This window comes from Pristiophorus japonicus, chromosome 13, assembly GCF_044704955.1.
Source record: "Pristiophorus japonicus isolate sPriJap1 chromosome 13, sPriJap1.hap1, whole genome shotgun sequence".
Classification (NCBI taxonomy): Eukaryota; Metazoa; Chordata; class Chondrichthyes; family Pristiophoridae; genus Pristiophorus; species Pristiophorus japonicus.
In genome coordinates this window covers 138,311,161-138,328,294 of record NC_091989.1, presented here as the reverse complement: position 1 = coordinate 138,328,294, position 17,134 = coordinate 138,311,161, and the positions used below count along the sequence as shown (strand labels likewise).

General features: G+C 42.7%; 1 protein-coding gene across 3 annotated transcripts in view; it reads left to right on the top strand.

The window, feature by feature from the left end:
• Window positions 1–17,134, top strand: part of phkb (phosphorylase kinase, beta) — a 381,738-nt gene that overhangs the window by 128,727 nt on the left and 235,877 nt on the right. For all 3 annotated transcript variants that reach the window (XM_070898048.1, XM_070898046.1, XM_070898047.1), the window contains 2 exons: window positions 7,297–7,404; window positions 7,565–7,645. In XM_070898048.1, the coding sequence (XP_070754149.1) occupies window positions 7,297–7,404; window positions 7,565–7,645 (189 nt within the window). The remainder of the gene's footprint in view (window positions 1–7,296; window positions 7,405–7,564; window positions 7,646–17,134) is intronic.

The window sequence follows — 17,134 nt, the reverse complement described above, 5'->3', positions numbered from 1 at the left end:
CACAGTATCAAAAACTAAGGTCTACAACATAAGGCAGAATGAATAAATTAATAAAAGAATCACTGTATTGTTTGGCACTTAGTTTGGAGTTGATAATTTTGAGGACAAAAAATGTCTGCGGTATAGCATCCGTTCATCGGGACTGAGTATAATGTAGCCAAGTTTGCTGATGATACAAAGATAGAAGGAAAAGCAATGTGTGAGGACAACACAAAAAATCTGCAAAAGGACATAGACAGGCTAAGTGAGTGGGCAAAAATTTGGCAGATGGAGTATAATGTTGGAAAGTGTGAGGTCATGCACTTTGACAGAAAAAAATCAAAGAACATTATTATTGCAAAGTGCCGCAGTACAGCGGGACCTTGGGATACTTGTGCATGAAACACAAAAGGATAGTATGCAGGGACAGCAAGTGATCAGGAAGGCCAATGGTATCTTGGCCTTTATTGCAAAGGGGATGGAATATAAAAGCGGGGCTATCTTGCTACAGCTATATAAGGTATTGGTGAGGCCACACCTGAAATACTGCGTGCAGTTTTGGTTTCCATATTTACGAAAGGATATACTTGCATGGGAGGCAGTTCAGAGAAGGTTAACTAGGTTGATTCCTGGGATGAGGGGGTTGACTTATAAGGAAAGGTTGAGTAGGTTGGGCCGCTACTCATTGAAATTCAGAAGAATGAGAGGTAATCTTATCGAAACGTATAAGATTATGAGGGGGCTTGACAAGGTGGATACAGAGAGGATGTTTCCACTGATGGGGGAGACTAGAACTAGAGGGCACAATCTTAGAATAAGGGGCTGCCCATTTAAAACAGAAATGAGGAGAAATTTCTTCTCTCAGGGTTGTAAATCTGTGGAATTCGCTGCCTCAGAGAGCTGTGGAAGCTGGGACAGTTAATAAATTTAAGACAGAAATAGACATTTTCTTGAACGATAAGGGGATAGGGGGTTATGGGGAGCGGGCAAGGAAGTGGAGCTGAGTCCATGATCAGACCAGCCATGATCTTATTGAATGGCGGAACAGGCTCGAGGGGCCATATGACCTACTCCTATTCCTATTTCTTATGTTCTTATGTTCATACTTGTATCAAACTAGCAGATAAATGAAGCTACTGCAGACAGAAAATGAAAACTGTAAAGCAACCTGCATAAAACACTTTGTTACACCAATTTGTTCTGATCTGATATATTTGGCATCTTAATTCATAGCTGGTCAAAATCCTCGAAAAATATCAGTGAAAAAAAACTTGCCCATTTACACTTACAGACCCAGAATAAATTTACCCAAAATCCTCTCAAAATATCAATGTAAAATAAATTTACCCAACTTCGGAGCCAACACCTCGGGGCCCCAACACCTTCGGGACTCGCTGACACCTCGGGGGCCAATGGCTCGCTAACACCTTGGGGCCAATGGCCTGCTGACATCTTGGGGCCCACTGGCCCGCCAACACCACACTGATGGCAATTCCAATAAAAATTGTTCGGAAAATGTTTTCAAAGTACTTACCTTTTTAATATCACAAAATGTTAAAAAGTCAGATGGGCTTGAATCTTTTTGCTTTTCAGCTAACCATTCCATAGATTTTGAGAATATCCTAACTCTAGAACACTAGAATAATTTGGTCTCCAGTGTGAGCTGAGACTGACTGATGATCGTTCCAGCCAATCGGTGCACACTCACACACTGAGAACACGTGACCTCCCCTTATCCGGAAATATCCTTCATTCGGAACAGGTCAAGTCCCGAGGGATCTGGATAAGGGAGGGTCAACCTGTACCATTAATGTAGAAAATACACCACGGCACTGCAAAGAGGCATAATACAATAATCGTGGGGGACTTGAATCTGCATATAGATTGGGCAAATCAAATTGACAAGGTTTGTCTGGTGGACGAGTTCATGGAATGTATTCGGGACTGTTTCCTAGAGCAATACATCATGGAACCAACCAGGGAACAGGCTATTTTAGATCTTGTTTTGTGTAATGAGACAAGCTTAATTAGTAATCTTGTCGTAAAGGATCCTGCAGGGATGAGTGATCATAATATGAAAGGACTTCACATTGAGTTTGAAAGTAACATTCTTAAGTCTGACACTAGAGTCTTAAATAAAGCCAATTATCTTGGTACGAGGGGCAAGTTGGTTAAGGTTGATTGGGAAATTAGATTAAAAGGTATGAGAGTAGATCAGTGGCAATCATTTAAAGAAATATTCAAAAATTCTCAATGAATATACATTCCATTGAGAAATAAAAAATGATCTATCAGTGGCTAACTAAAGAAGTTAAGGATTGTATTAGATTCAAAGCGGCTTATAATGTTACAAAGAATAGTAGTAAGCCTGAGGATTGGAAGAGCTTTAGAAACCAGCAAACAGTGATAAAAAGATTGATAAAAAGGGAGAAAATAGAATATGAGAGTAAATTAGCAAGAAATAGCAGAACAGATTGTAAGAGCTTCTGCAAGTTTGTAAAAAGGAAGAGAGTAGCAAAAGTAAACGATGGTCCCTTAGAGGCTGAGACAGGAGAAATTATATTGGGGAACAAGGAAATGGCAGAGACTTTAAACAAATATTTTGTATCTATCTTCACAGTAGAAGACACAAAAAGTATATCAGAAATAGTGGGGAACCATGGGGCTAATGAGAGCAAGGAACTTAAAGTAATTAATATCAGTAGGGAAAAAGTACTTGAGAAATTAATGGGACTAAAAGCCGACAAATCCCTTGGACCTAATTACCTACATCCTAGGGTTCTAAAACACATGGCTGCAGAGATAATTAATGCATTGGTTGTGATCTTCCAAAATTCCCTAGATTCAGGAATGGTCTCAGTGGATTGCAAGGAGGCAAATGTAACCCCGCTAGTCAAGAAAGGAGGAACCGAGAAAACAGGGAACTACAGGCCTGACATCAGTCATCATGAAAATGCTGGAATCCATTATTAGAAACATAGAAAATAGGTGCAGGAGTAGGCCATTCGAACCTGCACCGCCATTCAATAAGATCATGGCTGATCATCCCCTCAGTATCCCTTTCCTGCTCTCTCTCCATACCCCTTGATCCCCTTAGCCGTAAGGGCCATATCTAACTCCCTCTTGAATATATCCAATGAACTGGCATCAACAACTCTCTGCGGCAAGGAATTCCATAGGTTAACAACTCTCTGAGTGAAGAAGTTTCTCCTCATCTCAGTCCTAAATGGTCGACCCCTTATCCTAAGACTATGTCCCCTGGTTCTGGACTTCCCCAACATCGGGAACAATCGCATCTAACCTGTCCCATTCCATCAGAATCTTATACGTTTCTATGAGATCCCCTCTCATCCTTCTAAACTCCAGTGAATAAAGGCCCAGTTGATCCAGTCTCTCCTCATATGACAGTCCAGCCATCCCTGGAATTAGTCTGGTGAACCTTAGCTGCACTCCCTCAATAGCAAGAACGTCCTTCCTCAGATTAGGAGACCAAAACTGAACACAATATTCCAGGTGAGGGCTCACTAAGGCCCTGTACAACTGCAGTAAGACCTCCCTGCTCCTATACTCACATCCCCTAGCTGTGAAGACCAATATACCATTTGCCTTCTTTACCGCCTGCTGTACCTGTATGCCCACTTTCAGTGACTGATGAACCATGACACCTAGGTCTCGTTGCACCTCCCCTTTTCCTAATCTGCCGCCATTCAGATAATATTCTGCCTTTGTGTTTTTGCCTCCAAAATGTATAACCTCACATTTATCCACATTATACTGCATCTGCCATGCATTTGCCCACTCACCTAACCTGTCCAAGTCATCCTGCAGCCTATTAGCATCCTCCTCACAGCTCACACCGCCACCCAGTTTAGTGTCATCCGCAAACTTGGAGATATTACACTTAATTCCTTCATCTAAATCGTTACTGTATATTGTAAAGAGCTGGGGTCCCAGCACTGAGCCCTGCGGCACTCCACTAGTCACTGCCTCCCATTCTGAAAAGGACCCGTTTATCCCGACTCTCTGCTTCCTGTCTGCCAACCAGTTCTCTATCCACGTCAGTACATTACTCCCAATACCATGCGCTTTGATTTTGCACACCAATCTCTTGTGCGGGAGCTTGTCAAAAGCCTTTTGAAAGACCAAATACACCACATCCCTTGTCCACTCTGCTAGTTACATCCTCAAAAAATTCTGGAAGATTCGTCAAGCATGATTTCTCTTTCATAAATCCATGCTCACTTGGTCCGATTCTGTCACTGCCTTCCAAATGCGCTGCTGTTTCATCCTTAATGATCGATTCCAACATTTTCCCCACTACCAATGTCAGGCTAACCGGTCTATAATTACCTGCTTTCTCTCTCCCTCCTTTTTTAAAAAGTGGTGTTACATTAGCTACCCTCCAGTCCATAGGAACTGATCCAGAGTCGATAGACTGTTGGAAAATGATCACCAGTGCATCCACTATTTCTAGGGCCACTTCCTTAAGTACTCTGGGATGCAGACAATCAGGCCCCGGGGATTTATCGGCCTTCAATCCCATCAATTTCCCTAACACAATTTCCCGCCTAATAAGGATATCCTTCAGTTCCTCCTTCTCACTAGACCCCTAGTACATTTGGAAGGTTATTTGTGTCTTCCTTTGTGAAGACAGAACCAAAGTATTTGTTCAATTGGTCTGCCATTTCTTTGTTCCCCATTATAAATTCACCTGAATCCGACTGCAAGGGACCTACGTTTGTCTTCACTAATCTTTTTCTCTTCCCATATTTATAGAAGCTTTTGCAGTCAGTTTTTATGTTCCCTGCAAGCTTCCTCTCATACACTATTTTCTCCCTCTTAATTAAACCCTTAGTCCTCCTCTGTTGAATTCTAAATTTCTCCCAGTCCTCAGGTTTGTTGCTTTTTCTAGCCAATTTATATGCCTCTTCCTTGGCTTTAACACTATCCTTAATTTCCCTTGTTAGCCATGGTTGAGCCACCTTCCCCCGTTTTATTTTTACTCCAGACAGGGAAGTGCAATTGCTGAAGTTCATCCATGTGATCTTTAAATGTTTGCCATTGCTTATCTACCGTCAACCCTTTAAATATCCTTTGCCAGTCTATTCTAGCCAATTCACGCCTCATAACGTCTAAGTTCCCTTTCCTTAAGTTCAGGACCCTAGTTTCCGAATTAACTGTGTCACTCTCCATCTTAATAAAGAATTCTACCATGTTATGGTCACTCTTCCCCAAGGGGCCTCGCACAATAAGATTGCTAATTAGTCCCTTCTCATTACACATCACCCAATCTAGGATGGCCAGCTCTCTAGTTGGTTCCTTGACATATTGGTCGAGAAAACCATCCCTAATACACTCGAGGAAATCCTCCTCCACCGCATTGCTACCAGTTTGATTAGCCCAATCAATATGTAGATTAAAGTCGCCCATGATAACTGCTGTACCTTTATTGCACACATCCCTTATTTCTTGTTTGATGCTGTCCCCAACCTCACTACTACTGTTTGGTGGTCTGTACATCACTCCCGCTGACGTTTTCTGCCCTTTGGAATTCCGCAGCTCCACCCACACCGATTCCACATCATCCAGGCTAATGTCCCTTCTTACTATCGCATTAATTTCCTCTTTAACCAGCAATGACACCCAGCCTCCTTTTCCTCTCTGTCTATCCTTCCTAAATGTTGAATACCCCTGGATGTTGAGTTCCCAGCCTTGGTCACCCTGGAGCCATGTCTCCGTGATGCCAATTACATCATATCAGTTAACTGCTGTCTGCGCAGTTAATTCATCTACCTTATTCCGAATACTCCTCGCAGTGAGACACACAGCCTTCAGGCTGTCTTTTTAACACACTTTGCCCCTTTAGAATTTTTCTGTAATGTGGCCCTTTTTGTTTTTTGCCTTGGGTTTTTCTGCCCTCCATTATTACTATTCTCCTTTCTATCTTTTGCTTCTGCCTCCATTTTATTTCCCTCTGTCTCCCTGCATAGGTTCCCATCCCCCTGCCATGTTAGTTTAACTCCTCCCCAACAGCACTAGCAAACACTCCTCCTAGGACATTGATTGCGGTCCTGCCCAGGTGCAGACCGTCCGGTTTGCACTGGTCCCACCTCCCCCAGAACCGGTTCCAATGTCCCAGGAATTTAAACCCCTCCCTCTTGCACTACTCCTGAAGCCACGTATTCATCTGAGCTATCCTGCGATTCCTACTCTGACTAGCAAGTGGTAAAGAAGTAGTAACAGGATACTTAGAAAATCATAATATGATTCGGCAGAGTCAACATGGTTTTTGTTCTGGATTCCCCCACAAGATAAATGGTTTCTCTGTATCTATCCTATCAAATCCTTTTATCAGTTTGAAGACCTCGATTCGATCACTCCTCAATCTTCTAAACTCGAGGGAATACAAGCCAAGTTTATGCAACCTGTCCTCAAAATTAAACCATTTAAGCTCCCAGTTCTGGTGAATCTGCACTATAGCCCCTCCAAGGGCAACATACCCTTCCTGAGGTGCAGTGCCCAAAACTGAATGCAGTACTTCAGATGGGGTCTGACCAAAGCTCTGCAACTGAAGCAAAAATTCCTCCCCTATGTATTCCAGCCTTCTTGAGAAAAAGGCCAACATTTAATTAGCCTTTTTGATTAATTTTGTACTTGTGCACTACCTTTTAGTGATTTATGTGCCTGGACACCTAAATCCCTTTGCTCCTCCACTGTTTCTAGTTTCCCATCATTAAGAAAACATTCCCTTTGCCTTTCTCGATTCCAAAGTGGAGGATCTAATACTTCCCTGTTTTGAACTCCAACTGCCACTCACTTAATCCATCTGGATCCCTTTGTAACTTTGTACTCCCATCGGCACAATTTACTATGCCTTCTAACTTAGTGCCATCTGAAAACTTGGATATACAACTCCATTCCTTTATTCATGTTATTGATGTATATGTTGAAAAGCTGAGGCCCCAGTACAGATCCCTGGGCAATACCACTTGTCACATCCTGCCAATCAGAGTAGGTTCCCTTCATCCTGACATTTCTGTCGGCTATCTCTCAACCAATTATCAGCCTCTGTCACAAGATTACCTCCCAATTCCTTGCGCTTTCATATTTGCTCATAATCTCTTGTGTGTAACGTCATTAATTGCCTTCTGGAAGTTCCATTATAGACACTCCCTTATCCACCATGTTAATAACCTCTTCAAAAAATTCAACTGGTTGTCAGACATGAGCTGTTCTTCACAAATCCATTCTGACACTCTTTGATCAATTCATACTTGTCCAAGTGCTTAGTTACTCAATTCATTTATTTTTAAATAGGTGGAACATTTCAAGCAGCATTCAAATCCATCAAGCTGCCTACATTCTGTGTTCAACGTACATACAGGTGATGAAGTGTTATCTCATGAAGAATATGGGCACCTTCAGGTAAGGCAGTGCTATTGTACAGTTCTAATCCTTTTGACATACATTTTAATGTTAGCATTATCAGGGCCCATGAACCAGCTGTATGATCATTGATTGATTGATTGATGTAGCAACATTTCAAAGTTTTGTTTTGATTTTTTTGTATTGCTCTTTACCCCAGATTGATGCTGTATCTTTGTTCTTACTGTACTTGGTGGAGATGATTTCCTCAGGACTACAGATTATCTACAATACAGATGAGGTATGGTTTGTTAGACTGATGTATCAAGTTTATTTCTCAAAATGTTTTAAATTAATAACACTACAATTATCTTGCTAAAACATGAAGTTGCTTTCAACTTTTAAAATGTACTAATCGATCCCCCATGACGTTGCATGCGGGGAGTCAAAACTAAGTGCAATATTTGGGTCTAGCAGGTGGAGGACAAGGAAGCGGGATGGGGGAAAGATTTACAGAAGGGAAGCGTGAAACGGAGGAAGGAGAGGAGGAGAAGGGACAATAAGGAAAAGTGACAAGTGTGGGGGTGGGGGGGACGGACGGTAAAGACACCTCAGTTGGTGGGGTGAGCAGCAGCTCTCTGTGGTGGGTGGTCCACTTCCCTGCTTCAGAGCTGAATCTTTCTCCCAGTGTGGTTAATTAGTCTACCCTCTGAAAGGTCAGTGGTTGGGGAGGATTTTACCATTAATTATCATCAGGTGAGTGACGCAGTTGTTTTGGGCGCAAGTTGAAAGAGCCACCCAACAAATTTGAATCTGCACAAAGTTGACAGAGTCCTAACTAATGGCAGCTTCAAATATTACCACCGCAAGCATTATCAAGTTTTAACATTGAGCCCTTCTAAAACTGAATAAATTACTTGCATTTATATTGCACCTTATTATGTAGTGGAAACAGCAAAATATTTTGAGGTCAAGTTACTGTTGCAATGCATGGCATTGGAATGTCTTGAAGAGTCCTCAGCGCAGTTTCTCTCCCCTGCCTTCCAACTACATGGTTCCATCTTCTTTTGATGATGATTGTTAATTGTATATGCTGTTTCTTTCGGGCAGACTCTACCTATTCTTCAGGCCACATCCCTCTCAATGATTTCTTTAGTAATACTCCAAAGCTAAAATAGGTCAGGTTTTGGAGAAGACAACTTTGAAGCTCATCCCTGATCTGCAATGTATGATACCGAGGAAATGTGGTTGTGCAACTTGCTGTATTTGAGAAGGCTGTATTCTTCAAAATTTTATTAAATTGAATCTGACTTAAATGTGTAAAAATTCACTGCTATGATTATTGATGGTTGAATGGTCTTAAACTGTCATTGCACTAAAACTACTTGCATATCAAATCATAGCATCATCGAATGATACAGCACAGAAGGAAGTAATTTGGCTTACCGTATCTGTGCCAACTCTTTGGTTGAGCTATCCAATTAGTCCCACAAGCACCCCCGCCCCGCCATTCTTTCCCCACAGCCCTGCGAATATTTCCCTTCAAGTATTTATCCAATTTCCTTTTGAAAGCTACCACTGAATCTGTCAGGCAGTGTATTCCAAATCCTAACCACGCATTACGTAAAAACATTTTTCCTCATGTTGCCTCTAGTTTTTTTGCCAATCACCTTAAATTTGTGCCCTCTGGTTATCGACTAGACAACAACAGCAACAACAACTTGCAATTATTTAGCGCTGTTAACGTAGCAAAACATCCCAAGACACTAAACAAGAGCGAGATAAATAAAAACATTTGACACCGAGCCACAGAAGGAGATATCAGGACAGATGAGCAAAAGCTTGGCCAACAAGGTAGATTTTAAGGAGCGTCTTAAAGGAGGAGAGAGAGGTTAAGGGAGGGAATTCCAGAGCTTAAGGCTCAGACAGCTGAAAGTATGGCTGCCAATGGTGGAGCGATTAAAATTGGGGGTGTGCAAGATAAAAGAAAAAATGACTTGCGTCCTTCATGACCACCGGACGTCTCAAAACGCTTTACAGCCAATGAAGTACTTTTGGAGTGGAGTCACTGTTGTAATGTGGGAATGCCAGAATTTGAGGAGTACAGAGGTCTCAAAGGCTTGTAGAGCTGGATGAGGCTACAGAGATAAGGAGGGGCAAGGCCATAAAGGGATTTGAAAACAAGAATAAGGATTTTAAAATTGAGCTGTTAACGGATCGAGTGCCAGTGTAGGTCAGCAAGCATGGGGTGATGAGTGAACGGGACTTGGTGCGATTTAAGATACGGGCAGCAAAGGCTTGGATGAGCACAAGTTTATGTCGGGTGCAAGATGGAAACATGAAGTAGCTCGGACAGCACAGCAGCAGACAGCTGAGGCTGAGTCGGTGTCGGGTGATTTTACGGAGGTGGAAGTAGGCAGTCTTGGTGAGGGAGCGGATATGTGGTCAGAAACTCATCTCTGGGTCAAACACAACACCATTGTTGCGAACGGTCTGGCTCAGCTTCAGAAAATTGCCAGGGAGAGAGATGGAAATGGTGGTCAGAGAATGGAGTTTGTGGTGGAGACCAAAGATAATGGCTTTGGTCTTCCCAATATTTAGATGGAGGAAATTTCTGCTCATCCAATACTAGGTGTCAGACAAGCAGTGTGACAAATAAGAGACAGTGAAAGGGTCAAGAGAGTTGGTGGTGAGATAGAGCTGATGGTCGTCAACGTACAGATAGAAACGGATATTGTGTTTTCGGATGATGTTGCAGAGGGGCAGCATGTAAATGAGAAATAGAAGGGGGCTAAGGATAGATCCTTGGGCGACTTGAGAGTTAAAGGTGCAGGAGTGGAAAGAGAAGCCATTGCAGGTGATTCTCTGGCTACTATTTGATAGATCAGAATGGAACCAGGCAAGAACAGTTCTACCCAGCTGGATGACAGAGAAGAGGCATTGGAAGAGGATGGTGTGGTCAGCTGTGTCGAAGGCTGCAGATAGGTCGAGAAGGATAAGGAGGGATATTTTACCATGGTCACAGTCACACATAATGTCATTTGTGACTTTGATAAGGGCCGTTTCAGTACTGTGGCGGGAGCAGAAACCTGATTGAAGGGATTCAAACATGAAATTGCAGGAAAGGTGGACACGATTTAGGAGGCAACAAAACGTTCTAGAACTTTTGAGAGGAAAGGCAGGTTGGAGATGGGGTGGTAGTTTCCAAGGATAGAGGGGTCAAGGGTTGGTGTTTTGAGGAGAGTGGTGATGATGGCAGAGTTAAAGGAAACTTGATCCTTCAGTCATTGGAAATAGTTTTGCTTTATTTACTCTTATCTATTTCCTTCATGATTTTAAACACCTCTGCCAAATCTCCTCTTAGTCTTCTCTGCTCGAAGCAAAACAATCCCAGTTTCTCTGATCTATCCAGTAACTGTAATCCCTCATCCCTGGAACCAATCTAGTAAATCTCTTCTGTACCTTCTCTAAAGCCTTTACATCCCCAGAATTGAACACAATACTCCAGCTGGGGCCAAACTTTGCAAACTTTGAAATTATGTCCCATATACCCAAGTCCAATCATTAATATATATCAAAAAGAGCAGTGGTCCTAATACTGAACCCTGGGGAATGCCAATGTATACTTCACTCCAATCTGAAAAAGAACCATTCCCCACTAACTGCTTTCTGTCCCTTAGCCAATTTGGTATCCACACTGCCACTGTCCCTTCAATTTTGCTAACCCATCATCACAAATTGATTTACTGTTAATGATCATTTCTAGAATGATCTGGAATTTTCATTATATTTCCCTTCCTTATATTTCCTACATTAAATTGTAAAATTAAAAAAACACACATTTTCACAAAACAGTACAATATCTACATTTACAATCTGAAACCTATTAAAAAGGGATACAGGGGCACATAAGAACATAAGAAATAGAAGCAGGAGTAGGCCATACGGCCCCTCGAGCCTGCTCCGCCATTCAATAAGATCATTGCTGATCTGATCATGGACTCAGCTCCACTTCCCCGCCTGCTCCCGATAACCCCTTATCCCCTTATCATTTAAGAAACTGTCTATTTCTGCTGAAATTTATTCAAGGTCCCAGTTTCCACAGCTCTCTGAGGCAGCGAATTCCACAGATTTACAACCCTCTGAGAGAAGAAATTTCTCCTTGTCTCAGTTTTAAATGGACGGCCCCGTATTCTAAGATCATGCCCTCTAGTTCTAGTCTCCCCCATCAGTGGAAACATCCTCTCTGCATCCACCTTGTCAAGCCCCCTCATAACCTTATATGTTTCAATAAGATCACATCTCATGCTTCTGAATTCCAATGAGTAGAGGCCCAACCTACTCAACTTTTCCTCAAAAGTCAACCCCCTCATCTCCGGAATCAATCTAGTGAAGCTTCTCTGAACTGCCTCCAAAGCAAGTATACCCTTTCATAAATATGTAAACCAAAACTGCACGCAGTATTCCAGGTGTGGCCTCACCAATACCCTGTATAGCTGTAGCAAGACTTCCCCTCTTTTATATTCCATCCACTTTGCAATAAAGACCAAGATTCCATTGGCCTTCCTGATCACTTGCTGTACCTGCATATTATCATGTTGTGTTTCATGCACAAGTACCCCCAGGTCCCGTTGTACTGCAGCACTTTGCAATCTTTCTCCATTTAAATAATAACTTGTTCTTTGATTTTTATTTTGCCAAATTGCATGAACTCACACTTTCCAACATTATACTCCATCTGCCAAATTTTTGCCCACTCGCTTAGCCTGTCTACGTCCTTTTGCAGATTTTTTGTGTCCTCCTCACACATTGCTTTTCCTCCCATCTTTGTATCGTCAGCAAACTTGGCTACGTTACACCCAGTCCCTTCTTCCAAGTCGTTAATATAGATTGTAAATAGTTGGGGTCCCAGCACTGATCCCTGCGGCACCCCACTAGTTACTGATTGTCAACCAGAGAATGAACCATTTATCCCGACTCTCTGTTTTCTGTTATTTAGCCAATCCTCTATCTATGCTAATATATTACCCCCAACCCTGTGAACTTTTATTTTGTGCAGTAACCTTTTATGTGGCACCTTGTCACATGCCTTCTGGAGGTCCAAACACTCCACATCCACTGGTTCCCCTTTATCCACCCTGTTCGCTATATCCTCAAACCAGAAAATTTGTCAAACATGACTTCCCCTTCATAAATCCATGCTGACTCTGCCTGACCGAATTATGGTTTTCCAAATGTCCTGCTACTGCTTCTTTAATAATGGACTCCAACATTTTCCCGACCACAGATGTTAGGCTAACTGGTCTAGAGTTTCCTGCTTTTTGTCTGCCTCCTTTTTTAAATAGGGGCGTTACATTTGCAGTTTTCCAATCTGCTGGGACCTCCCAGAATCCAGGGAATTTTGGTAAATTACAACCAATGCATCCACAGGCCCTGCTGTTACTTCTCATAAGACCCTAGGGTGCAAACCATGAGGTCTAGGGGATTTATCTGCCTTTAGTCCCATTATCTTACTGAGTACCATCTCAGATATGCCTGATGTTATTCATGTAGGTGAAGGAATAAAGATGCCTCATTAACTTTATACAGGTGCAGCGCACAGAATCCAGAACCCTCGGGACCGAGGCCGTTCCAGATTCCGTGCTTTTCTGGATTTTCGATCGTCTTTCTGACGTCACGAATCCGGAAACACCCGAGCCCAGGTTCGAGTATATCCGGATTTCGGAACGTCAGAAAGAGTGGGGGGCGGGGGGGGGAGCGTCCCCGCCGAGGAGCTGTTCGGGCCGCTGGCCCTGTCAGTGAGGTCATCGGGTGAGGCCCCACCGCCAAGGAGATGTTCGGGCAGGCCCCGCCACCAAGAAAGTGTTCGGGAGGGCCCCGCCGTCGAGGAGATGTTCGGGCGGGTTCCGGAACTCAGATTTTCAATGCTGCACCTGTATAGCACACTCAGTTTTGACTCTAATCTGAAAATAGAAAGCACTGAGAGCAAATGGTACAGATTTGTTTTCTCACTGGAAGTCACAGTCTTTGAAAATTGACCTAAAACAATTTAAATTCATTAAGGCACAATAGGGCTCCAACATTTAATCATTTCATACCACTAATATCAATGTAGATAGAATTAATGTTTTTCCTTATCCTTATGACTTTCATTGTCTTTGAAGCCAATTGAATTTGAATATAGGCCCGGATTTTGCTGTAATAATAACAACGAGGCTGTCAGCGCTCACCGTTATTACGGGCTAAATTGGACAGAAATTTCTGGCGTGCGCACATGCGTAGTTAAATGCAGAAATCCAGAAGTGGCTGTCAGAGATACCCTACTACTTCAAAGGCTGCACTGTTGCAGTACTTGCTGATAGAGAAAAAAAAACTTTGTGACTGTGACTGGACCTGTCTGCAGCCTTTGATACAGTTGACCACTCCATCCTCCTCCAACGCCTCTCCACCATCGTCCAACTGGATGAGACTACACTCATCTGGTTCCATTCTTATCTCTCTAATCATAGCCAGAAATCTCCTGCAATGGCTTCTCTTCCCACTCCCGCATCGTTACCTCTGGTGCCCCCCATGGATCTATCCTTGGCCCCCTCCTATTTCTCATCTTTATGCTGCCCCTTGGCGATATCATCCGAAAACACAGTTTCCACATGTACGCTGATGATATCCAGCTCTACCTCTCCACCACTTCTCTCAACCCCTCCCTTGTCTCTAAATTGTCAGACTGCTTGTACGACATCCAATATTGGGAAGACCGAAGCCATTGTCTTTGGTCCCCGCCACAAACTGCGTTCCCCAGCCACTGACTCCATACCTCTCCCTAGTATCTAACTGAGGCTAAACCAAACAGTTTGCAACCTAGGCATCATATTTGACCCTGAAATGAGCTTCTGGCCACATATCCGCAGCATAACTAAAACGCCTACTTCCAACTCCGTAACATTGCCCACCTCCGCCCCTGTCTCAGCTCTTCTGCCGCTGAAACCCTCATCCATGCCTTTGTTACCTCTAGACTTGACTATTCTAATGCACTCCTGCTGGCCTCACATATTCTACACTACGTAAACTTGAGGTCATCCAAAACTCAGCTGCCCATGTCCTAACTCGCACCAAGTCATGATCACCCCTGTGCTTGCTGACCTACATTGGCTCCCAGTTAAGCAAAGCCTCGATTTCAAAATTCTCATCCTTGTTTACAAATCAATCCATGGCCTCACTCCTCCCTATCTCTAATCTCTTTCAGCCTCACAACCCCATGAGATGTCTGCGCTCCTCAAATTCTGCCCTCTTGAGCATCCCTGATTATAACTGCTCAACCATCGGTGGCCGTGCCTTCAGCTACTTGGGCCCTAAGCTCTGGAACTCCCTCCCTAGACCTTCTCCGCCTCTCTACCTCTCTTTCCTCCTTTATGATACTCCTTAAAACCTACCTCTTTGACCAAGCTGCCATTTCTTCTTATGTGGCTCGATGTCAAATCTTTCTGTTTTGTCTTATAACACTGCTGTGAAGCGCCTGCGGATGTTTTACTATGTTAAAGGTGCTTTATAAATAAAATTAGTTGTCGTTGTAGACTCAGCAGTGAAATAACTGCAATGGCATGAACTTGCTGTACTTGCCTACTAGTTCTGCACATAAAACAGCTGAAAAAGATAGGGCTAAGGCATTCAGCAGTAAGCGGGTTTTAAATGGCGTGATAAGTGATAATTACTGCTGAACAACTCTCTGGCTCTGAAAAAAATAATTTTACAAGTGTGGAGTCTCATGTCCTCCAAAGAAAATTATTTGAGATTTTTCTAAAAATTAAATATTTTTTTTAACTTTTATCTGTCTGTGTTTTTTCTCTCTCTCTCCCTTAATCCCATCTGTATTTCCCAATCTATTTTTTCACTTTCTGTACATTTAATTTAATTTATATTTCTTGCTTTATGCTTCCTGGTTTCGACCCTTGAGTGTCTCACTAAGGATTTTTCAGTATGATTGGTTGAAGAGTTTTGCTGTTTGTTGAACTGCTCACAGATGCCACAGATCCCACGCTGAAAAAGACACTAGATTCGAGGAAATCTACGCCAAGAAGCCCACAAAATTACAGTGGGCAGCTGTAAGTGAGGTGAATGGCAAGCGCCGTTCCTTCACCACTAAAGCAACATCTGGGCCGTAGTGTTCCCAAGAAGTATTTGTTTCCTGTACTGTAGGCGAATTAAATTCTCATCTATTGCTTTTTTAACAACTCAATTTTTACAGTGAATCATAGAAAATTATGCTTAATTTGATGAGTATGCCTGTTAATAAAAGCAGACTAATTTTAGTTTGATTGATCTATGTATTTCAGAGGAAGCATTGCGTTAGATGTAATAGGTTGGAGGTTAAAATGTATAATCTTTCACATGTCAGAGTTAGATGCTTAATGCAATCATGTGTACCAGTTGAAAAGGAAAAAGGATTCATCATGGACAACTAGATAGCACAGAATTTGAAGTTACATAATTTTATCCGATGGTTCCTAAGTTCAACTCCAGATGACAAAAAAATAATGAAATTCAACACTTCATTGGCTGTGAAAGCATAAGAACTTAAGAAATAGGAGCAGGAGTAGGTCATACGGCCCTTCGAGCCTGCTCCGCCATACAATAAAATAATTTTCCTGCCCTATTCCCATATCCTTCGATTCCCTTCCAAGCATCTATCGATCTCAATCTTAAATATGCTCAACTACTGAGCATCCACCGCCTTCTGGGGTAGCGAGTTCCAAAGATTCACAACTCTCTGAGTCAAGAAATTGACTCTAAAGTGCCGGGCTGATCGATCGCAGGCAGGAAGAAAAGCAAAAAATTCAAAAAGAGATTGGAATTTTTTTTTACTTACTCGGCCACTCGCCTTTAAGCATCGCCCCCGAAGCACCCGGCCTCCTGAAGAACGTCTCCTGCAAATGCCGGTGTTTTCACCTGGCGATGCTGCAGGGGGCGGAACGCAGGTTTTTAACCGGGGGATGCGCACATTGATCTCCAGGTGAAGGCGATCAGGGTGCAATGCGTAATGCCGCTGCAAACCCCCGACGAAGATGGCGAGAGTCAATGTTATCACCGTGCCCGATCGCTAAGTAGTTAGTTCTCCGTTATCTCCCCCCTGCCCCGAGGCGATAACATTGAGGAGGCCAATTTCTAGGCCCGAAACTATACACCAGGTGTGGTCTCATTGTACATATAATTGCAGCAAGATCTCCTTAATCTTATACTCCAGCCCCCTGCAAAAAAGGCTAATATACCATTTGCCTTCCTAATTGCTTACTGTACCTGAATGTTAACTTTCATGTACAAAGATACCCAAATCCCTCTGAATAACAACATTTACCAGTCTCTCACCTTTTAAAAAAATTCTGCTTTTCCATTCCGCCTATCAATGTGGATAATTTCTCACTTCCCCACTTTATACTGCATCCGCCACCTTCTTGTCCACTCACTTACCCTTTGTAGCCTCTTTGTGTCGTCCTCACAACTCACTTCACACCTAGCTTTGTATCTTCAGCAAACTTGGATACATTACACTCGGTCCCCTCATTTAAGTCATTAATATAGATGTAGATTAGAAATAGCCGAGGCCTAACTAATCACTGATCCTTGCAGTACCCCACTAGTTACAACCTGCCATCCCGAAAATGACCCATTTATTCCTACTCTGTTTTCTATCCGTTAACCAATTCTCTATCCATGCTAATATATTACCCCAATCCCATGAACCCTAATCTTGTGTAACAACCTTACCGAATAATTTCTGAAAATCCAAATATTCTAC